Consider the following 24,318-nt stretch of genomic DNA (forward strand, 5'->3'; position numbering starts at 1 on the left):
GCGTACATAATGACCAGATGGTGTTTGCATACCATCCGTGTGACATATGCTTTCCATGGCTCACAAGGCTCTGTAGAAATTGCCTACTTCTCTGATTCCATCTCCTACCACTCCATTTCCTTCTATGCTTCAACCATGCTGGCCTTTTTTTGTCTTCTGGCTTTGAACACACTAAGTCTGCCACCATCTCCATGCCTTTGTATCTGTCATTCCTTCTACCCAGGGCGCTCTACCTCTAGATCTCTACTGGCTGCTTCTTTTCCTTCAAGAATCTAACAATTTTCACCTCCTCCAAGAGGACTTCCTTGACCATCTATTCTAAAGTAGGTCTTCACTTAGACAATGAACTTATGGTTGCTGGGAGGGAAGCGTGGGGGGAAGGGACAGTTAGGGAGTTCAGGATGAACAGGTATACACTGCTATATTTAAAATGGAGGGAGTCTGGGATGGACAGGTACACACTACTATATCTAAAATGGATAACCAACAAGGTCCTACTGTATACCACAGGGAACTCTACTCAATGTTATGTGGCAACCTGGATGGAAGAGGAGTTTGGGGAGAATGGATATCTGTATATGTATGCCTGAGTCCCTTCGCTGTCACCCAAAGCTATTACAACATTGTTAATTGGCTATGTGAAAGTGAAAGCGTTAGTTGCTCAGTTGTGTCCAACTCTTTGTGACCCCCATGGACTGTAGCCTGCCAGGCTCCTCTGTCCATGAGATTCTCCAAACAAGAATACTGGAGTGGGTTGCCGTTTCCTTCTCCAGAAGATCCTCCTAACCCAGGGATTGAACAGGGGTCTCTGGCATTGCAGGCAGATTCTTTACTGTCTGAGCCACCAGGAAAGCCCTAATCAGCTCTACCCCAATACAAAATAAGAAGCTTAATAAAATAAAGTAGGTCTTCAACTCCAGTTACTCCCTATTCTATCATCTTAACTTAATCCTCCACATAGTATTTTTCCCTTTCTGAAATTAACATGGTCATCTGCTAGCACTAGCAGGTAAGCTACACCAGAAGAAGGACCTTGCCTGTCTTGTTCAACCCTGTATACTTCTAGTGGCTACAACAGTCTGTAGTAGTAACAATGCTATTGGCGGAAACAAACAGAATTTTCAACTAAAGGTTGCATAAACCATAAAGGTTTACTTTTCTTAGAGGTAGGCAGTACTAGGTAAGGTTGGTTCAACCATTCAACGCTGTCTGGATTCTGGATCTGCTCCTCTTTAATGGTCTTGGACTTCCCTTGTGGTTGGAAAATGGCTGCCAAGAGCAGATGCATTGCCAGAAAAGACACCTCTCGGGGAGAAAGGGGTGCAGTTCTTTTTAAAAAATATCTTCCTTTTTTTTCTCTTTTTAAAAAAGCGTGGGAGCTCTCCTCCCACACTTTTATATTCCATTGGCCCAAACTGAATGGGAGCTAAGACCATTACTCTAGTAAAGGATAAATATTCAACCTTGAATATTCATTGGAAGGACTGAGGCTGAAGCTGAAGATCCAATACTTTGGCCACCTGATGCAAAGAGCTGACTCATTAGAAAAGACCCTGATACTGGGAAGGACTGAAGGCAGGAGAAGGGATGACAGAAGATGAGATGGTTGGATGGCATCAACTCAATGGACATGAGTTTGAGCAAACTCTGGGAGTTAACAAACGACAGAGGATCCTGACGTGCTGGAGTCCATGGAGTGTCAAAGGGTCAGACATGACTTAGTAATTGAACAATGGCAACTGGTAAAGGAGAGTGAGGTTATCATGATTTTCTTTTTAACCAGTCATAATTCATCACCTGGAGCTGGGTCTGCATTTCTTAATCCCCGTGGCTCTGCTGATACCAGAAACAAATCTGGGCTCACTTAGCAAGGAAAAAGTGTTATGGCTGTTGTGGAGGTAACCAACAGTATGGAGCACACAGGTACTCATGGAACAGAGGCGTGAATTCAGGCTGATCTACCTTCAGTGATTAACAGATTTTGTATACACATGCACTGTGCAAAGCCAAGATCAGTGATAAAAGGCTTTTACCTTTACAGGACTTCCAGGTCCCAAACTCTCTGGAAACTTCGTCTATGATTTATTGGGACTAATGTGATGGCTGCTGAAATAGACATGCTGCTAAGAGATCTGGCCTTCCCTGGATTCACAGAAGCTATCAAACACGCATGCCCTATATGTAGGTGTGACTGCTTGGTCTTTGAAGATGGGAAAAGTGGGGAACGTGCCCTTATGGCAGTGGTAGGATCCACTTAGAAGCGCTGCATGGCTCCACAGAAATTACTGGCCATTTTCAAACTCTCAACACATTAAGTAACCAGAAAAAATCGCTGCAGTTAGCAGAACCTCACTTTGCACTTGAAGAGGCTTTACAGGGTCATAAGTACTTCAAGATTCACATCCTTATTTCTGTCTTGTTGTTCAGTCGCTAAGTTGTGTTTGTCTCTTTGTGATCCCATGGACTGCAGCATGCCAGGCTCCTTCGTCCTTCACTATCTTCCGGAATTTGCTCAAATTCATGTCCATTGATTCAGTGATGCCATCTAACCATCTCATCCTCTGCCACTCCCTTTTCCTCCTGCCTTAAATCTTTCCCAGCATCAGGTGACTCTTTGCAATGAGAAATGAGTTGACTCTTCACATCAGGTGGCCGAAGTATTGGAGCTTCAGCTTCAGTCCTTCCAATGAATATTCAGGGTTGATTTCCTTTAGGATTGACTGGTTTAATCTCCTTGCTGTCCAAGGGACTCTGAAGAGTCTTCTCCAGCACCACAATGGGAAACATCAATTTTCAGCGCTCAGTCTTCTTTATGGTCCAACTCTCACATCCGTACATGACTACTGGAAAAACCATAGCTTTGACTATACTGACCTTTGTTGGCAAAGTGATACGATGTCTAATTTTGTCAAAGCTTTTTTCCAAGGAACAAACATTTAATTTCTTGGCTGCAGGCACCATCCAGTGATTTTGGAGGCCAAGAAATTAAAATCTGTCACTGCTTCTACTTTTTTCCCTTTTATTTGCCATGAATTGATGGGACCAGATGCCATGATCTTCATTTTTTGAATGTTGAGTTTTAAGCCACCTTTTCCACTCTCCTCTTTCACCTTCATCAAGAGGCTCTTTAGTTCCTCTTCTCTTTCTGCCATTAGAGTGGTAGTGCCATCTGCATCTGCGGTTGTTGGTATTTCTCCCTGCAATCTTGATTCCAGTTTGTGTGTCTTAAGCATCTTTATTTTACATCTTGGTTCAGAATATATTCTTTGATTCTTAGGAAACAATTTCTTGGAAGGTGAAGAGGATAAGGAAAGGAGTGGGAAATGGAGAGGTGATAGGAGGGTGTGTAAACGCTTCTAGAAGATCAGTAAATCCTCTGGACTCCAGGTAATTGCCTTCCCAATACCACCCTCCTACCCGTCCCCCGCCCCCGCCAACCCCGTCCCTGTTACCTGGCCCACAGCAGTCTCTGTCCAACTAGACAATCTGCCACAGGTTCAGGCCCCCACCACCCAGCAGTTCCCCGTCTTGGGGGGTGGGGTGGGGGGTGGGTTCGCTACAGCAACTCTCCACTCCGAGGTTGCTCCCCCCTCAAACGTGAGGAGGACCGATGGGTGAGAAAACGGTGTGGGAAGGAGGTGACCCAGGCATATCGCTCGGGCTGGAAAACCATTCTCCCTCCTTCGACCTCTGACATCGGCGCGACCCCTCCCGGACGAAGCACACAATAGGCAGCCGCTCCACCTCCCTCCCCAGCCCCTCTGGCGCCCCTGCCCTGGGGGCTTGAGGGGCGGGGGGAGGCTCGAGTCCCCCAGCCCTCCCGCGGGCACTGCAGCCTAACAGGCGGGAAAGGAGCGCTGGAGTAGAGCGCGCTGCACTCTTGGCGACTTTCCGTGTCCCCCCGCCCCCGCCACCCCCCAAATACACACGAAAAATGAAGCAGCCAGATCTCCCCTCCCGGATGCGGCTGCACCAGCAATATCAGCTGCGGGCGGAGCCCGAGCGGTTGCCACTTCCCCCTCTTCCCTCGTGACCCTGGGCCCCGCTCCCGCGCTCCCCCCGCCGCACGCCCTTCCCCGCCAGACACACCCTCCTCCTCCGGCAGCTCGCGCGGAGCTCGGGCTCTCCAGGGGAGGGAGCGGCCGCTGCCGCGGGGCCGGAGCAAGCGAGCGCAGGGGCGGGGCCGCGGGGGGCGGGGGAGGAGCCGCGGGAGCTGCGCCGCCGCCGAGCTGCGATGCGGCCGGCCCGCCGGCGTGTAAACACCGGGAGCAGCCGCTGCCGCCCCGGCCCGGGGCACTGAGCACGCCCGCCGAGACCTGCCCGCCGCTGCCATGGCCGAGGTGCGCAAATTCACCAAGCGGCTCAGCAAGCCTGGCACGGCGGCCGAGCTCCGGCAGAGCGTGTCGGAGGCCGTGCGGAGCTCCGTGGTGCTGGTGAGTGACCGAGGGGTCCCCAGGGACACGCTCCAGGCGCGGACGACCGGGCGGCTTCTCGCGCGCGCGCGCGCGGGGCCGGGACAGGGACGGCAGCCTGTGGCCGCCCCGTGCGCTCCGCGCTTCTTTCTCCGCTTCAGTAAGTTTTTGCCGCGGCCACCCCTCGCCGGGGGTCCGAGTCCCAGGCGCCCGCTGACAGCGCCGCGGCTGCCCGGCTGCCCCGCACGGCGGAGAAGGTGTGCGCCCGGCTGGACGCCGAGGGGCCATCGGGGGCTCGGAACCGGGGCCAGGGACGGGAGCGTGAGCTGGAGAGCGGACCCCGCTCCCCGAGACCCGGCACAAAGAGCCTGCGACCCGGGCGCGGCGACATCCCGATTCCCTCCTGGCCGCACCTGAGGCAGCATAGGAGGAAGGATGCGATGAGCGTTTTGCACACACACGCAAGCAAGCGCGCGCGCACACACACATACACTCACACACCGTGTACACAAAAAAAGAACCCCACCCAAAAAGCCCCGGGCGCCCAAGCTCCGGCGGGCGGTGAGAACAGAGGAAGCGCAGCGACTTCCTCCTGCTACTGGGGAGAGGGTGGTGATGGGTGTAGAAGGGGTGCTGCTGGCGCTGGCGCTGCCGCCCAGAAGGGAGCGGATTGGAGATAACGGGGTTCCGGGGCGAGTGGGTGCGGGCTCCGCAGCCGCAGGGCCAGGATGTCCCCTGGGACCCGGGAGCGCTCCAGAGGCGAGGAGATGGGCCCATGGGGTTTTAGGAGAAGATGGTATGCGCTAGTCCGGGGATGGAGGACCTGGGCTCGGAGCCCCACCGCTCAGGGCTGGGGGATGGGGATTGGAAAGCGCGCTGACCCCTTTGGAACCCTTCCGTTGTCCCCTCGGGCTGTCAGACTCGGGAGCTCAGCGGACGGGTACTAACGGGCCTCTTCTGTTTTCAAGACGCTTGTTGCCAATTTCCTGGACCAGCGATCAAAACCTACATAAGCAATCAGACTGGTTAATTACTGTTTGTTTTGTTGCTTTGGTTGGTTGGTTGGTCGTTTTGTCTCTCTCCAGCCCCTCTACCTTACAGCAAGTTATCTGCTGTGTTTAAATTTCACCATTTAAGAGTGAGCTCTTTTTGTTAAAACAACTTATCATCGGAAGGGATCTTCACAGCCTTTCCTTGTAATTTTTCTGTTGATCTTGTAGTATCTGTGATAAAAGAGAGGCCAAAAAAAAAAAAAAAAAAGAGGCCAGGGACCTGATCCCAACTGTGGAGAAAGTTGACATTAGTGGGAGTTCTGGAGGAGGATCAAAGGCAAAATATGTACCTTTGAGATAAAGATCTTATCCCTAATAGCTACAACTGTGCAAAGCCAAGTGACTTTAAAGAAATCTCTCTATCCTGGCTGGAACCTTGAAAGTTTAATCCTGCTGTTTAGCAGAGCTAAAAACCCAGACCTTTAATGTTGTTTTAATGGACTTGGCTTATTGTGTGTCTCACTGATTGTAGAATGAGGTCCTGTTGGGGTCAGATTGGAACCTCGATTGTCCGCACAGCCCGTTAAGATTGGAAGGCAAGCTGTGTGTAGGGAATTTATACCAGGGTTCTTATCTCGGGTGATTGTTAACAAGTGATTCAATCTCCCTAGCACAGGAAACCCTTTTCTAAATTCAGGAAGAAAGAAAAATCTCACTTAAGCAGGGGTGGCTGGCCCTCTACCACACCCTGTGAAGTGGACAGATGGTCTCAAGAGAATAAACGGGCCTCAGCAAACCTCCAGTGGGATTTGACCAGCATTTGACCTGCCACCCTCAGCAGCGTAAAGTTAACATCAGCATTCTTCTCCAGGTTTTCGGGTTTGCAAAAGAATTTGGGGTAACACAGGTATCTTCCTAACCACTGACTCTTTGGCAAAGCTCAAAAAGCTGTTAGTGGGAGGAGACTCCAATGAGAGATGCTGCCAACCTAGCTTACTTGGGACCAAGGCCACAGACTTTAACAGGCAAGGCACAGAAATATTTATTTACTGCTTTGGTATGTAGTCCACACTGAAATTTTGGGAGGTGGGGAGAACTGATTCTAGTAATCTAAATCTGTATCTGTTGAGTCCTTACTGTGTGCAAGACACAATCCTAGATGTCTTTAAATGATGAGTGAATGTGGATGACTTTGTTTTCATTTGTTTCATTAGTTCCAGCCTGGATTGGGTGTACTTAGGTGTTTGTCAGGAGGATGCTCAGATTATATACATAAGTCAATTATAGATTATTCATAGCACATTAGTGAATGCTGTTTTAAAGTGGTTCAGTCAATTAAGAAATGAGGAGACAATTGTAGAGGAGTATACGCTCCTAAATGGCTCTCTTTCTTGGCCCCTGCTTTCGACACCAAGAGCTCATTAAGCAAAGCCACGCGTGACTGGAGAGTGAGTAGACCATGCACATTGCAGCTGCCAACATAACGTCCGATTCCTTTCTGATTTAATACCCAAAATGTTTATTCGTGACAGCTGAGGTGGGATTTATACTTGCTGCTCTAAATCTACGACACTCAAGTTAGGGCTTCAACATGGAGTCACATTCATTAGATTCCAATATGGAGTCATTCCTGCTGCAGATCAAGGTTTCTTGTGGTGTATCTTTTACTAGAAGTTGGAAAACCCACCAAGCTGAACAAATATACAGAATTTCCTGTTTAGGTGGTTTGTTAAAAAAAAAAACAAAAAACAGTTATACCCTTTTTGGCATATTGCTAACATCATTCAGTTTTGTTCACTGTTTGAAAAATTCAGAAGGCCTGGGCTATATATAGCATGTAGCTGTGTATTCAGACCTTCATCCAGTTATCAGTACTTCCTCGAATCTATTAACTACATAATGAAGCAGAGAAAGAAAGACCATTTTGTGGCTGCATTTCCTGTAAGTTTGGCATTTTTATGAAGGATACTTTTAACCCAAGCAAAGGGATAATTACAGAATTAACCACTGGCAGAGATTTCTCAAGAGAGACTTGGGGAGGAATATTATAACCTGAGAGTGTATGTGATTAACTGAGAAGTGTTTACATATATACACACATTTTAGAATGCAGAGTTTTAAGCTGTTTTTGTTAGAATTCGGGATGGAGCTGTTTGTGCCTATGGGGGAACAAAGCCATTTGATAAACCTTTTGTATTCTGGCTGCCCTTGGGAGGAGTCCCTGTGTCAGCCTGGGAAAGTCGCCTAGTAGGTGTTTCAAAACTGCTTGCTTGCTGCTGCTGAATATACCCTTAATTCCTTGTGTGCCAAAGGATCAGGAAAGAGTTGCTAGATATTACGGGTTGTAGCCCCTTGAGGCAGGGCAATGCATGCATGGTCCCCAGGCTGGCCCCACTGCACACAAGGCCAGTAGAGAAAAGCTCTCCACACACACACACACACACACCCAGGAGTGTTCCTCCATTTAGGGAAGGCCTGAAAATGAATCAGCTCCTCTGCTCCCTCTTCCCAGGGGAATTTGTGAAATATATTTAATTGAGTACAAAATAATAAAGACAGTTGCAATGGGTTTTGACCGCCTGCAATGCAGGAGACCTGGGTTCGATCCCTGGGTCGGGAAGACCCCTTGGAGAAGGAAATGGCAGTTCCTGCTAGTATTCTTTGGAAAATCCTATGGACAGAGAAGCCTGGCGGGCCACAGTCTATGGCGGATCACAAAGAGTCGGACACGACTCAGCGACTAACACACAGAAACACACACACACACTCCAATTCAAAGACTTAGCTGGGCTCTCAGTGAAATAGTCTCACTGCACCTGTTGGCTTTTCCAGGTTTGGAAAAGGAAGGATCTGTCTGCAAGCCCAGCGCAGAGGTTACTTAGAAGCACCAAATAGTAGAATTTGTTTCTTAAGCTGAATGTGTTAAACAAATTTATCACACAAACTTTTAAATAATTATTTCACTTATCCATATTTTAAGAACATTTCTTGACATCAGTACTATAAATCTACATAATCATGTTTAACGACTGACAAAAATTGCACTGTGGGTGGATTATAGGTAATCATCCTTTATTGTTTGATACCTTGAGAAGCTATAATTTTGTGACATTCTGAGTACAAGCTCTCCCGGACAGTAGCTACTGGCCATCTGTGGCTATTTACATTTGCATTTGAATTAATTAAAAAATTAAAATTAAAATCAGCTCCAAAACTGCACTTGCCACAGTTCAGGTGCTCAGTAGCCACATGTGTCTAGGAGTTGGCAAGTAGGACAGCACAGAGAGCAAATTTCCATCACTGCAGAAAGCTCTTTTGGACACTGCAGGTATAAACATGGATTTGAATGAACATCTTTGAGCAGGCACTTTCAAACTTGCTAGATTGTCCCTCTAGGATAAATTTGTAGCATCGGAATTGCTTGTTCCAACATTAGATACATATTTAGCATTAAAAGTTCCCCTTCAAAAATAAAAAATAAAATAAAAAAAGTTCCCCTTAAACCTGCAGTTAAATTGTGTGCAGAATGTTATTACCATTTACTGTTTCATCACTGGAATGTGTGAGTGTTCCTCCCCCCACCCCGCATACCTGCACTGGCAATTAATATTTTTTAACCTTTGCAATCTGATAGGTGATCCATGGCATATCACTCTTTCAATTTGCATTCCTTTCATTAGTCTTGAAGTGGAACAGGTTTGCATGTGTGATTAGCCATTTGTATTTCTTCTTTTGAGGATTCGAGTGAACCTTCTTACAGACTTATTTCCTGGTTTGTAATCCTTGCACTAACGGTCTCTAGCCCTAAGATTCTGTTTCGATAAGTCTGGGGTGGGGCCAGGCGTCTGTATTTTTAAAAACAACCCAAGGTGATTTTGATCTGCACAGTGCACAGAAACACAGTTCTAGGCCACTTGCCTACTCAAGGCAGGAATGTCCCCTGTACCACCCCTGACAATTGGTGACTAGCTTCTCCTTAGCCGCTCTCCGCCTATGAGCGGGCTGGGTAAGAATGCTGGGCTGAAATGTGTTCTCTGTAAGTTCCACTGCTAGGCTATGCCCAGCTCTGCTGTTTGGAGCCACACAGAATATGTTTGCTTCCTCTTTCACATGACAACCCTTCAAATATTTGGAGACTGCCACCATGGCATTTTAAAATTCTCTCTTCCCAAAGCCAAACAGCCTTCATTTTGTTCCTACCTCATGTGATTTGGTTTCAAGATGCTTTACCATCACATTCATCTTGTTTGGGCTCTTTTCCAAGGTTTCAGTGTCCTCCTTAAAATATGGAAGGCAGAGCCCAGGTTCAAGAGTCAGACCTGGGCTTGGATCTGCCCTCTGTCACCAGCTTGCATTGTGAACTGAGGCAAGTCACCAGATCTTGTTGTCCCCATCTGATGAAATGGGGGTAGATAGTTGTCCCAACCTTGTGGAGTTCTTGTGGCGTCAAAGAAGGTAATATTTGGAAAGTGTCTCATGTATAAGTGATTCATAAAGGTTAAAGAGAAATCTAGTAACAAAAAAACTGTATTCTGGAAGGGTCTACTACAGATTACAGTAAAGAAGGGAGCAGTATTTCATACCCATTTTGGATATGAGCCAAGAAGTCAGGGACTTGGCAGCAGATACACTGGAAACAATAGGAGGATGGGACCTGGTGCTGGGTGCCTGGAGGCCAGGTAACTAGTTAAAATGTAGCTCTGTGGCTCTGAAGAGGGACAACAAAGGCATAACTGAGGCAGTGACAATGGAGATAAGGCAGAAGAGGAGTGATAAAATCAACAGGATTTAGTGATGTCTTGAAGGGGGCTTCAGAGCGGGGAAAGGAAGAAGTGGAAGGAAGAGAAAGCCGGGGGAGGTGGAGTCAAGATGGCTGAGGTTTGTCCACCCGGGTGACCTGGAAGGTCAGCTTATTCCATGAGAGGGGAAGGGAGAGAGTGTGTAGCGTTGTGTTTTGGCAAAAGACTGGGGTTGTTGAGGGCCCAGAAGAGTGTCCCAGATGGGATCAAGAAGGGGAGGAAGAGCCAGGGTTGAGTAGCTGGTGAGGTGAGACTGAAGGAGAGATTAGCTGATTGAAGAAGTTTGCACCTTTGGGGGTGATTAGGGAAGTGGGAGGCTGGGCAGCGAGTAGCGGCCTCTCCAGACTTCATGGGAAGTTAGGTCACCCCCTGGGCAGCCTCCTCTCCAAGGGCTCAGCCTGACTAGCTTCCTACCCCAAAGAGGCTGGAGAGCACGTTTCCTGACCTGGAGGGACTCTCAGGCCCGGAAGGGAGATGAGAAGTATGCAAATGACTGAAATAGAGAAGATGGTGGTGTGGCTTCTCTCTTTAGCTAGTTATATCATTTCTGCCCAGGGCCCTGTGATGATCTTTTTTGTGATCCTTAAGGGTTTTTCAAGAGTTTGATCCTTCTGGGCTCAACAGTGTTAAATGAGCCTCTGCTAATTAAGTGTTCTTCTTGGCATTGCCCACATTTACTGAACTACAGAGGCCTTTTTTAAAAAAAAAAAAAAAGAATGGAGAAAGTAAGTGGCAGTTGTCTGACACTGAGAAATCTGCACACAGTTTACCTGTGTCACTCATCTTGCCATTCCTTGACTTGACCTCTGTGAGCTGCCGAAGTCCTTGCTATCTTCCTAGACTCCCAGCGCTCCGCCCTGGGAGCCCCCGTTGCTTGTTTGCTGGATTTCCATTCAGAGGTGTCTTCACCTCTCTGCTTTTGCTTTCTTCTGACACAAAAAATCATAAGTATGTTGAAAAGTTATTAGTTTTTTTTTTGTCATTTTTTTTCTTTCTTTCTGAAACACAGAAGGGAAGGCCAGAAACCACAGGCGGGAGAAAGCGCGAGAGTGGTTTCCCCTTTTCTGTAAATCCTAACGGCCGTTTGATGATACATCTCTGTTTGGGATTTAGATCTCTTGGTTTCCTTCAGCTTTTGTCAGACTGCAGCGGGGTTCATGGTAACGTTGGCCTGTCACTTATATCAGCTCAGAGCCAGATGCCTTTCCAACTCTTGCAGGGCCATACCCTGCAGGCTCCCAGAGCAGTAACTGGGGCAAAGGGACAGTTTCATTCAGCTCTGTTGCCTGTGACGTGTGTTTAGTAGGGCAGAGTAGGCTCTGAAAGCTCACGGCCTGGGTTCAAAGTCCAGCTCAGTGGCTTATTAGCTGGGTGACCTTGGGCCAGTTTTTTAACTTTCTGGGCCTCGATAACCCTCTTGTGGTTTTGTTGAAAGGCTTCAGCGAGTTGCATGTGAAGCACTGGGGACCAGGGCTTGGCACATGGAGGGCACTGAATGACTGTTGGCCTGCATTATTTTTCCTGGGCTTGATGGTGCACAGGAGGTCTTTTGTGTATGTGTGACAAATCAACAGACACCAGTAAATGGGTAGAAGGGAAGCAGGTACGCTTGCCTTTAAAAAAAATGTATATTATTTATTTATTCATTTGTTTTGGCTATGCTGGGTCTTCATCGCTTCTTGTGCTTTTCTCTAGTTGCAGCGAATGGAGGCTACTCTCTGGTTCTGGTGCTCGGGCTTCTCTTTGAGGTGGCTTCTCTTTGAGGTCTTTCTCTTGTGGAGCATGAGCTCCAGACACACAGGCTTCAGGCACTTGGGCTTAGTTGCTCCATGGCATGTGGTATCTTCCCAGACCAGGGATCAAACCCCCATCTCCTGCACTGGCAGGTGGATTTGCAGGTGGATTCCAACTGAGCCACCAGGGAAGGCCTGTTGTTGTTCAGTTGCTCAGTTGTATCTGACTCTTTGCGACCCTATGAACTGCAGTACACCAGGCTTCCCTGTTCATCACCAACTCCCGGAGCTTACTCAAACGCATGTCCATTGAGTTGGTGATGCCATCCAACCATCTCATTCTCTGTTGCCCCCTTCTCCTCCAGCCTTCACTCTTTCCCAGCATCAGGGTCTTTTCCATGAGTCTTTTCCCATCAGGGTCTTTTCCCATGAGTCATCAGGGTCTTTTTCCTTCGCATTAGGTGGTCAAAGTATTGGAGCTTTAACTTCAGCATCAATCCTCCCAATGAATATTCAGGGTTGATTTCCTTTAGGATTGACTGGTTTGATCTCTTTGCAGTCCAAGGATCTCTCACGAATCTTCTCCAGCACCACAGTTTGAAAGCATCAATTCTTTGGTGCTCAGCCTTCTTTATCATCCAACTCTCACATCCATACATGACTACTGGAAAAACCATTGCTTTGACTATACAGACTTTTCTCAGCAAGGTGATGTCTCTGCTTTTTAATATGTTGTCTAGGTTTGTCATAGCTTGAAGGTTAGAATCCTACTCTTGCTTTTTTATTTCCTTGCTCCAGATAATTCCCCAGAGGGTGAGCTACATACATGGCTGAGCCAAGAATCATTCCCTCTTGGTAGAATAAGCTGGCTGCCCATGAGGTCCTGGGGAACCGCCATTCTCAGGTGGACTGGGTCATATCAGAGAGCCCAGTGGATGTGAGGTAGGACTCTGGGCTTTTGGCAGTTCTTCCTTTCAGACTAGCCAGATGAATGAGTGGGAAGGCTAGTTGTCTAGTGGGGAGGAACATCCCATCCCATGTCCTGGGAAGGTTCTCTGGTCTGGGGAGCTTATGACTCGCTCTTTATCACGGTTCCTGCAAAAGCATCGCAAGAAGAGCATTGGGCTCTGTATGGAAGACTAGAACTTCAACACCCCTTCCTTTCTCTCTCAAAACTTTATTAACCTTCATTTCATGCATTCATCCTTACTTCAAAAATAATCAAATAAATATTGACATTCAAATGCCTTTTTAAAGATATATTGTGGAAACATGTAATTTTCTGGGCACGTTTCAAGCTTAAAGGTCTTCTAAGAAATTAATGTCCTTTTCTACCCAGTTATCTTGGTTTTGCAGTAGCAGGGAAAGTTCTATTAGGAATGGTGTGGACAGGTTTCCAGTGTGGTTGATACGGTAGAAAATAGGCCAGTTGTTCCAGGGATGTGAGGTTTACCTATTGTCTTTGCAGAGCCTCGTACAATCATGCCAAAATTTGCTATTAATGATTTCCTGCCATTCTTTGCCACCTTGTTTTTATTGCCCATTGAGTTTATTGTTGACAGGAAGTTATATTTTGGCCTTTCTCAACAGCTTAAGTCAGATTGTGTTATGTTTCAAGCTGCAGAGAAATGTTTGAAGGTATTCTGATACTTCAGTTTTTCCCTCCTGTTGCTTTCCCTAGTGACTTAAAGATCAGACTGTGTGAGATTTAACTAAGAAGTCAAGTGTTCTTCTAAGCCTCCGAGACCAGAACATCTTTATTTGAAGTGCTTCGGTGAAGTGTGTCAGGAGGCTGGGGAATGCCTTTGTACGAAATGATGGTTGGACAACGAAAAGACCTTGTATTTTTATAGCCCTGATCTTAGGAAGAGTTTAAAAAACTGCAACTATGTCTCTGACCTCCCTCGCATGTTCTTCCAGGTCACTGTGAAATGCATACTGCATTGTCGCCACCTATCTCCCATCAGAAGGGAACAGAGGCATGGTTTCAAGTGAGGCAGGCTGTAGGCCACCCATGTTTGCTAAATGACAGAACAGGTAATGAACTCCAGGTGTCTCAACTTCTTCGGCATAATCAGATAAAGAAGCACTAGCTCCCGGGCCAGATTCCACAATAGATTGGGTGGAGGAATCTCTTTTAGTGTGGTTTGGGTGATGATCTCCTCCTATTGGGAAACAGTGTTTATTTCTGAACAAGCTTAGGTCTCTTTTATGGGAAAGTAGAAGGTGAGGACAGAAGGAAAAAAAGAGGGGTGGTGTTATTATTGAGCAATGCGGGCAAGATCAGTATAGATTTTTCCTTGCCAGAGTCAGCCAAAGGATTTTGAGAACTGTTTACCATTGGCTGTTCTTCCTTTCTTTGCTGTTTGAATAATGATATGGGGGAAAAAATATCTCCAGGACACTGGTTCAGCTGAGGTACATGGATCATTTTCAGGGAACTGCTTTTTATGGTTTTTTTCAGGCAGGTTAGTGCTGTCCAGAAATAACAACATATATATTTCTCTCCATGCCTTTTATGTGAGCAGTTTAGTTTCCCACTTGTCAAACTGCTGGCTTTATGCCTTGCAGGACCTGTTGTCAATGTTCATGGCGTCAGTAGAAGAGTGTTGTTGGCAAAAGCAGTTTCTTTTCATAGGCTAACAAGTTCTGAAGGCTTCAGTCCATTAAATGATTTCCTAGAGACCTGAAGGAGGGAATCCCACCTTCTAAGTTGCCTAACTTCCCACCCAGAAAGAACTGAAATCCAGGAGGGCTCTCCATCAGCTGTTGCAAACACTGAACCAGATAGTTACTGGAAAGCTCATAGGTGCCACAGCTCTCTTCTGCCAGCAGAGTGTTTAGCTCATGCTCCAGTGCTTGTGCTGCAAAGAAGGTACTCCCTTCTAACCTGACCCTCGGGGAGAATCACTCCTCCACTGCTGGTGATCCACGTGACTGCTTACAGAGGAGCTCTGCCTCTGTCTTCCCCTTCCAAACAAAATGAAATGGTCTGGCTGAATTCTCACTGGGGAAGTCAGAGGAGAATTCTGCAGGGCTTTCTCACTTCAGTTCTATGATTGCTGCCCAGCTCCCTCGCCCTGCTGCCTCTGCGTGGAGCGGGAGCTACTCAGATATCCACTGCCAGCCTGGCATCACCCCAGGTGCAGAGCCCTAAGCAGGGGACTTTGGAAAACTCCTTGTATTCAAAGCTTGGGGGCTGGGCCTTATGTCGTCTAGGCTGTTGGTTCTGCCCTGTCAAATCCACTGCTGGTCCCTGGGTTTGATCTTCTTTCTTGTCCGCAGGGGTTGCTGTCCCTGTGTCCTGGGCTTGACCCCGTATCTAACCCTCTGTCTTGGTTTGCCAGTCAAGTGCCCAGTTCCTCTAGGAACTGATCCTGTTGTTGCTGATCCTGAAGAGGACTGCCCTACCCTCACAGTGACTGCACAATAGCTTGAGCTTAGCAGGGGGTCTGCTTAGAGAACTCAGAAGAGGCAGAGTACTTCCATGAGGAGTTTTAGCTGTGGCCCTGCTGAGATGGGCACCAGATGCATGGTCTGTTAAGTTTCCTCTGGCCACTAGAATACATTGCCACAAACTGAGTGTCTACAGTAGTACAGGTTTATTAAACTCACAGTTCTGGAGGTTGAAAGTCTTGAAATGGGTTTCGGCTAACGCTGAGGTATCTGTAAGTCCTCACTCCCTCCCAGAGGCTCTAGGGGGGAAGCTCTTATGGTGCCTTTTCCAGTTTCTGGAGGCTGCCTACATTCCTTGGCTCATGGCCCCTTCCTCTACCTTCATGCCAGCAATGTCTGGTCAGGTCTTTCTCACATCGTGTCATACTGACACTGCTTCTGTCATCATGTCTCCTTCACTGATTCTCACTCTCCTGCCTTCCTCCCTCCCTCACTTAGAAAGACTCATGATGACATTGGTCCCACCAGGATAACTAGTGAGGGTAATCTCCCCATCTCAGAGTCCTTAATTTAATCACATCTGCAGAATCCCTTTGCCATGTAATATAACATAGTCACAAGTTCCAGTAAATAAGAAGGGGGCATTTGCCTAGTGCTCAGGCATTGCTGGAAGTTGAGGAATGGTGATCTTATGGTGGACAAGGTACACCATAGGGTCTGGAGGAGGGTCTGATAGACTGGCACACTGTGAACCAGGTGCAGAAATCTTCACAGAGTTAGAATGAGAAAGCACAATCCCTTTTGAGAATTTTGGCCGGAAGAAAGCAATATAGGTTTGCAGTCTGCAATTTCAGTTTGGATGTTTTCTTAAATTCTTCATAATTAAAAAAAAATTTTCCCACACAAAAGTCTCTCAGTCTGAAGTTCTTGTAAGTGGGCACTGCTTTCAGACTTGAGGTGTTTCAAGATACAAGCTGGCCAGACACTTCGTAGGCACTTGGCCAGTTCAGGTCTATGGAATTTTCCACCCTCAGCTAAAGAATAAAGAGGTAAGGGGTGTGTGTGTGTGTGTGTGTGTGTGTGTGTGTGTGTGTGTGTGTAAGGGTGTGTGTGTGTGTAAGGGTGTGTGTGTGTGTGTGTGTGTGTGTGTGTGTTTAAAAGAGAAAAGGATGGTTTCACATCACAGAGAATAAGTGTTTCACTGACAAGCCCAAGACACCTGTCATTTGTCCTGTGGAGAGGTACTTCACCCATCCTGATGGTCAAGTTAGACTGGCCATGGCACTCCTGATGGTTTCAGTTGAAAGAGAAATTGAAACTTCCTCTCTCATTCACCAAGTCCAGTCACTGCCATCTTAGACACACCACAAAAGCTTCCTGGATGATCACATTTTCACCAGCCCTCCAAACACTGGCTATGACAATATCCATGATGAGCTGATGGCAGAGAGCCCGACTGCCCTGAAGAAGCACTCTATCATCGATGTGGATTGCATTTTCTATTTTTACATCAGTTCTAATTGGTCATGGCTATATTTCTCTGAGGGCTGGCCTATCTTTTTCCAGGCCCTTGAATAACTGGTTGAAATGTACTAAAAAAATTATGTAAATCTGGGGGTTGGGAAGATTTTGATTAAAAATCTTATAGACAAAATATACGTTAACCATCTTCCCTTTCTTTTGTTCCTTTTTTCCTTTCCTTTCTGCTTAATAGGACAGCTGTTCCAATTCTCCTTATAAGCCATCTCCATAAAAAAATTCAGATGTTTTCAGTGGAATTATCATAAAAATTTTTTCCTAATGTATTTATATACTGCTTATCTCTAGAATGTGAAAGGGTATTAACTGTAATCCTATTTAAATCTTTAGAAATGGATGTTCATTTTCATGTTACACGCAGTTGCCCTTCAACCTGGCTTATTTTATTGCAGTTAATTTCACATTATTTTACTGACTTACTCCTTTCTAGTTTGGGGTTTTTTCTTTTTTACTGGCCCTCATCTGAATTTCATGGCTTATGGGCAGTAGGCATTAGATCAGTGAGCTTTGTGACAGAGTGGATGCCTCAGGACTCTGGAACATCTGGGAGTGTGGTATATACCAGAAGCAACTATAGAGCAAATGTGTTGTTTGTGAGTGAGTGAAAGAAGAGAGAGGGAGAGAGGCAAGCTGAGCTGTGAGAGATAGCAAGCTGCCTGAGCTGAAGGAAAAGATAGATACTTTGCTTCGGGTTATGCTAAAATCCCAAGGGAAATGCTTCTAGAACTGTTGCTTGAATTAAAGAGAAGCAGAGAATCTATTTCCACTGATTTCTTTTTAATGGATTAAATCTACTTAGAGCAAAGTTGGGGGTGGGGTGGGGGAAGGGGGACAAAGATTTAATCTGAAGAAACTAAAGGATAAAAATAAGTTAAGACGGAAGGAAGGGATTTTTTTCCCCCTCATTATAGTAGACCAGGAGTCCAGGGATTACAAAATTAACTATTTAAAGAGAGTAGCCAGTATATCTTTAGATTCAGACAAGAAGAAATCCACCCCTGTAGAAACCATACTAGGCAAATGGGACAGTTGTGGGTGGGGCCAGAGTGGGGGTGAGTAGACATTCAGGAGATGATAGCAGTGCGCCCTGTCAACTCGCATAATTCAAGACCTCAAATTAATTAGTAAAGGAGTGTGCAGGACACTTGTGTGCAGTTCTCTGCTGTATATGATCGTTGGGACCCAGTTCTCCAACTCGAGGGTTCAAGACTTGAAACCTGCAAAGGCCAGATTTCTTTTGGGAGTTCAGGGTTGGCTGGCTCTCACTTCCTCCATCTTCCTGTAGAAGAAGGGCCACAGTTCACAACAATCCAGACCCGTATTTCTCAAGGCAGCAAACTCTGCTAGACAGGAATGTCATGGAGGCTGCCACTGAAGCCTTGAGGCTTGCTCTGAGCTCAGTGCCCACTGGAGCTGGATTCCTTTGGCTGACTTCGTGCTCTCCCTATCAGATTTCCTTTCTTTCTCTTTCTACCTTCAACTGTCCCCTGACTGTTCCCCCCTCATTTTGATTTTCCTCAGTTGTTGCTCCCAGCAGCACTCACCTCTCTGTACTGTGACCTTCCAGAAAAAGCTTCCGTAGATCTGACTGTCTGGCTCCAGTTGCACCACAACTTTCCCATCTCCAGCCCCGTGCTCTGGAAACTTCCTTCCTCTGTGGGCACTTTCTTATTCACCCTTTTCATCTTTTTCTCACCTCTTCCTTCCCTCTCCTCCATGTTTGGCCATAAAGTGTTCTCCATGGGACAAGGCCATCACTGTGTTTATTTTTTTTAACCTTTTCTTTAGCCAAGGATGGAAAATTCCAAAGGCCTGAGCTAGTGATGGCTGGGTTTCTTTTCTGGAAATTCAATGGCCTAGATGCTAAGGGAATGTCGTGAAGCTACACATCTGGCAAGGTTGTCCCCTAAAATGTCCTGGCTTTGGATTTAGTTCCAACTAAAAGAAGCAGAGGTTCTGTCTGTGGAATTATGGAATAAGAATGAAGAGTTTAAGAAATGATATAATTACAAGTCCAGAGCCCAGTTTACGTCACTTTGTGGGTTTTTTTTGCTGTGTTTCATTGGGAAAGAAAACTTTGGCTTAGTAGGCGTTTCAGAAGTGAAACTTCCCACATGAGACACAAATGAAGTTCCTGCAGTTCAATTTAATGGAGGATTTTGCTTTCTTGGGGTGATGAGTTGGCAGAGGCCATACACATTTCATAGCAACAGGGGTTATTGCAGAGTGTCTCCCGGGGGGCACCAGAGTCCTCCCAGTTGACACCAGGTGGAATGGAGCAGGGCTGCCCCACTGTCACGGTTTTTATCCCTCCCCTGGAGAAATCCCTTAGGCAGGATCTTGTCTCCATGTCCCTAGGAGTATGACATACCAGAGTGGATCATCTTGGCAACAAGCAAAGCAGTTACTGTCTTGAAATATCTAGAAACTGACCTCCCATTCTGCTACCGCTCAGGAAAGATGAGGGAAAATGACAAAAGCCCCAAACTCAATTCTATCTGCATTGGCTCCACATTGCTGGAAATGAGCACCCAGTTTTCTTAGCAGGTCTTCCTGTTCCTTTCTGTCCACCAGGAAGGCCCATCCCACTTTTGGGTTCTCTTCTCCCATCACATCCCTTCCTGTAGCCTGTACTCCAGCTGCACTGGACCATTAGTGGTCCAATAACTACTGCTCCCCCCAAACACTAAACCCTCTCATCTCCATGCTTTCACACGTGCTGATTCCTCTTCCTGGAAGGCCCTTCCAGTTCCATCCCTGCTAAAGGGAATCTTATCTGTCTTGCAGGGTTTAGGTCAAATGGCCATCCTTCACTGCTCCCCTGCCCCCGACCAACTGTACACATTTGGAACAAGTTGCCCATAGCCTCTTGTTTCTTGTATTGGTTTCCTGAGACTGCCATAAAAAATTACCACCAACTTGGTGGCTTAAAAACAATGAATGAATTCTCTTGTAGTTCTGGAGTACAGAGTCCAAAATCAGTATCACTGGGCAACACTTCCTTTGGAGAATTCAGGGCCGCTTCCGTTCCTTGTCTCTCCCAGCTCTGGTAGCTGCCAGCATTCCCTGTCTTGTGGCTGCATCACTCTAGTCTCTGCCTCTGTGGGGTCATGTTGTCTGCTCTTTGGTAGTGGCAAATCTCCCTCTGCCTGTTTCTTTTTACCTTTTTATTTTATATTGGAGTATAGCTGATTTACAATGTTGTGATAGTTTCAGGTGAACGGTGAAGGGACTCATCCATACATATACATGTATCCATTCTCCCCCAAACTCCCCTCCCGCCCAAGCTGCCACATTAACACTGAGCAGAGTTCCCTGTGCTATACCGTAGGACCTTTTTGGTTATCCATTTTAAATATAGCAGTGTATACATGCCCATCCCAAACTAACTATCCCTTCCCTCCACCCTTCCCCCTGGCAATCATTCATTCTCTAAGTCTGTGAGTCTGTCTCTTCTGTTAAAAAAAGTTCATTTGTATCATTTCTTTTTAGATTCTGCATATAAGGGATGTCATATTATATTTCTTCTACTCTGACTTACTTCACTCAGTATGATAATCTCTAAGTCCATCCTTGAGGCTGCAAATGGCATCATTTCATTCTTTCTCATTCCCTCTGCCTTTTTCTTATAAGGATGTTTGTGATGGCATTTAGGGCCCACCTTGATAATCCAGAGTGATCTTGATTTCTTCATCTTGAGAACCTTATGAACTCAAACACGTTAGAGACCCTTTTGCCATAAGGTATCATTTGAGAGTTCCAGGGATTATGATGGGGACATATCTGGGTGGGGGTGAATTTTTCATCCTTCCACTCCATTCTCCAGTTTTAGAGAGGATTGACTTCATTCAGCCTCATAACTATCTATGCTTGACAACTTCTCTCGTCCATTAACATGTAAATGCCTCAGGAGCAGGCAGGAGAGTAGAAGGAGCTAATGCATAGTTGTCTGAATGCCAGAAAGGCCCAGTGATTCCTCTGACCCTCTATGTTACCTTGGACAGGCTATTATACTGTGTGGAAATGCCTTATGCTCATTTGTAAAGTGGAAATAGTATCAACCTCAGGATGCCTTGCAGAGTTGTTTGCAGTAGCAAAACAACAAAAAACAACACCCCTGCCCCAAGCTTCAACAGCCTGAATGTTCAAAAGTAAGGGATTGGCAAAATGTATATCCACACACCAGAAAACCATGCAGTCAATAAAATGACATCTGTATTTATTATTGACATGGGAAAGAGTTTAGAGTTTGAAACAGCATGCAGAGTATGATTATATTTTTTTAAAATAATGCATATGTGATAATATATGGTTTTACTTGCTTAACCACTCTGTGCCTCAGTTTTCTCATCTGTAAAACGGAGACGATGGTAGATAGTTCTGACTTCACAGGGTTGTTGTAAGAATTGAGCAAAAGAATACAACGGAACAAATAATGCCTGGAACATAGGAAGCACTGAATAGATATTTGCTGCAGTATTATTGTTATATTCAAAGAAACATTCTCAAAGGGAATGCCTGTGTTTATAATACATGTAGGTACATAGAATATTAACAGTATGTATCTCTGAGTGCTGAGATTATGAGTAAATTTTTTTCTTGTTTTACATTTTCTGTTCTTAAAATGTATTACTTCTGTAATCAGAAAAAGTATTGATAAAATTCAAGAAAAGCTCCATACTTACTGTTCAGGCTTGCTATAGTTTGGTGACACACATAAATGCATATGTGTATACATAGTATCTATATAGTAATTAGCATGGTGCTCTTATTATTGAAATAGTTTTTCCTATAATCTTACAGCTGCTTGTCCATTGCTTTCCACATCTCACATTCTCTCTTTTGAATCAATAAAATTAGGATGGTCTAGAAATTGAGACTTCAATTCCCATTTGCTTTTCATTTCAATCTGCTTAAGTATTCCCCTAATTTTGATTATAGTGGGTTCTCTATAAAGTGGTTTCAAAGGGTTTATGTATACATACTCACACATATATGCCTGTGCTGCTGCTGCTGCTACGTCACTTCAGTCGTGTCCGACTCTGTGTGACCCCATAGACGGCAGCCCACCAGGCTCCCCCTTCCCTGGGATTCTCCAGGCAAGAACACTGGAGTGGGTTGCCATTTCCTTCTCCATATATGCCTGTAGATCTGCATATATCTATTTAATGTTTCATATTATCTTTACAATTTTTGAGAGGCAGAAATGCCTACCCTGAATTTTCTGAAATGTATATTAAAATTGCTCTCACCTTTCTTGTGTGTGACCTGTGTCTTAGGTTTGTCGATATTGTAGTCATCCTTTGCTGCCATTAATATAATCATTCACTAGAGAGACTTAAATTTCAAATAAAACTATTAACGGGTGATATGCATTGATACTGCAAGGATTTATGGTTGCCATTTTCCTGATTTTGAACAGGATTACAGATTACAATAGGCTGTATCTTTGTTCTGTTATTTAAAAACAATCTTAGATTTCTTGTGGACTTAAAACAAATAGATGGGAGAATTGGGGATGAATTAGGAGCTTGGAAATGGAAGGTCTTGCCTCTGACATTTCAGATAATTAGATGATGCTGCAGATCTTGGTAGGCAGGATCTCTTTTTCTTTTTCCCTGTGTGCTCCCCTTTTTTTCTATGAGTATTCACATGCTTGAATTCATTTCTTTTCAGTTGCTTTTGTCCTCTGTCTTTTCCCCACCACATTTCATGCTCCATTTTATTTCTAGCACCCATTCTGATCATAATATAAAAGTGATATATAAAAATTGATTTGTTGTATTTAAACTGAGCTTTGGATATTTTCCTAACTTAAAAGTAGCGGAGAGGGAGGCCTGAATAGGGTGGGCACAGAGGAATTTTAAAGCAGTGAAACAATTCTGTATGATACTCTAGTGGGAGGTACATGTTGTTATGTATTTGTCCAAACCTGTAGAAGGTACCCCACCAACAGTGAACCTTAGTGTAAGTTATAGGCTGCGGGTGATTAACATGCATCAGTGATGGTTCATGGATTGTAACGAATGTACCGCACTGGTGTGGGATGTTGACGATGGGAGAGGTTGTGCTGTATGTGTGGGCAGGGGGTACATGGGAACTGAACTCTGTACTTTCAGTTTTGCTGTGAACCTAAAATTGCTTGAAAAACTAGTCTATTAAAAAAACACCACACATGAAATATTTTATTTTTAGAAAAATAAACGTAATTCTTGTGTGCTTGTGTGGATCTTTAATGTTTTTTTTCTGTTTCTTTCTTGGCTTGTTAATGGTCCTCATCTCCCCCCGCCCTCCATCCCTGGTAGTTTGGAAGATTGCATTCCTACCTCTCTTGCTAACTTGTCTGGTAAAATTGTGAAGACTAACAAATGTGGATTGAAAACTTTGAAGGCTTTGGACGAAAAGTGCTAGGTAAAAAGCAAAGCAATTTTATTGTTAGAATAGGGGAATAATGAGCCAGAAATTGTAGGGTCAACTCCTCACTGGACGACCTTGGAGGCAATGAAATGGGTATTGAAGAACAACATGAAGAGGTACCTGTAATTAAATTCAAGCTCTGGTACAGCTGTGTTTGCGCAATGAAGCCCATGTGCAAATCATATCATTTAGCATATATTAGGGGAATCTGATATTTGAATACGTTTGATTGGAATTCTTTGGCAAAGCAAATAAAATCCTTTTGTAATGCAAATCACCACCCGGAAATTTTTATCTTTTGTACGGTAGGATTTCACATCCATACATGACCACTGGAAAAACCATAGCCTTAACTAGATGGACCTTTGTTGGCAAAGTAATGTCTCTGCTTTTCAATATACTATCTAGGTTGGTCATAACTTTCCTTCCAAGGAGTAAACGTCTTTTAATTTCATGGCTGCAGTCAGCATCCATAGTGATTTTGGAGCCCAAAAAAATAAAGTCTGACACTGAAGAATTGATGCTTTTGAACTGTGGTGCTGGAGAAGACTCTTGAGAGTCCCCTGGACTGCAAGGAGGTCCAACCAGTCCATTCTAAAGGAGATTGACCCTGGGTGTTCATTGGAAGAACTGATGCTGAAGCTGAAACTCCAATACTTTGGCCACCTCATGCGAAGAGTTGACTCACTGGAAAAGACTCTGATGCTGGGAAGGATTGGGGGCGGGAGGAGAAGGGGACGGCAGAGAATGAGATGGCTGGATGGCATCACTGACTCGATGGAGATGAGTTTGAGTGAACTCCGGGAGTTGGTGATGGACAGGAAGGCGTGGTGTGCTGTGATTCATGGGGTCGCAAAGAGTTGGTCATGACTGAGCGACTGAACTGAACTGAACTGAAGGTAGGATTTAATGCTTTAAAGTTGAGACAGTTGCTTTGCCATTTACAATCAGATTGTTTTAGTGCCTAGTAGTGAAGAATCACTCTGGGAAGTTGCATTAACTCCTTCAGGCCTGAGGAAGCCATTTAGAC

At 45.4% G+C, this 24,318-nt stretch overlaps 1 protein-coding gene across 2 annotated transcripts in view; it reads left to right on the plus strand.

Moving 5' to 3' along the window:
- Window positions 1–4,194: 4,194 nt before the first annotated feature.
- DOCK11 (dedicator of cytokinesis 11) overlaps window positions 4,195–24,318 on the plus strand; it is a 224,302-nt gene continuing 204,178 nt past the window's right edge. The window contains exon 1 of one of the 2 annotated variants that reach the window (XM_055437858.2): window positions 4,195–4,433. In XM_055437858.2, coding sequence (XP_055293833.2) covers window positions 4,332–4,433 — 102 coding nt within the window. In that variant the 5' untranslated portion in view covers window positions 4,195–4,331. The remainder of the gene's footprint in view (window positions 4,434–24,318) is intronic. The other variant, XM_088834017.1, reaches the window with a different exon arrangement.

This window comes from Moschus berezovskii, chromosome X (genome assembly GCF_049115385.1).
Source record: "Moschus berezovskii isolate FMDL1 chromosome X, NW_MosBer_1.0, whole genome shotgun sequence".
NCBI lineage: Eukaryota > Metazoa > Chordata > Mammalia > Artiodactyla > Moschidae > Moschus > Moschus berezovskii.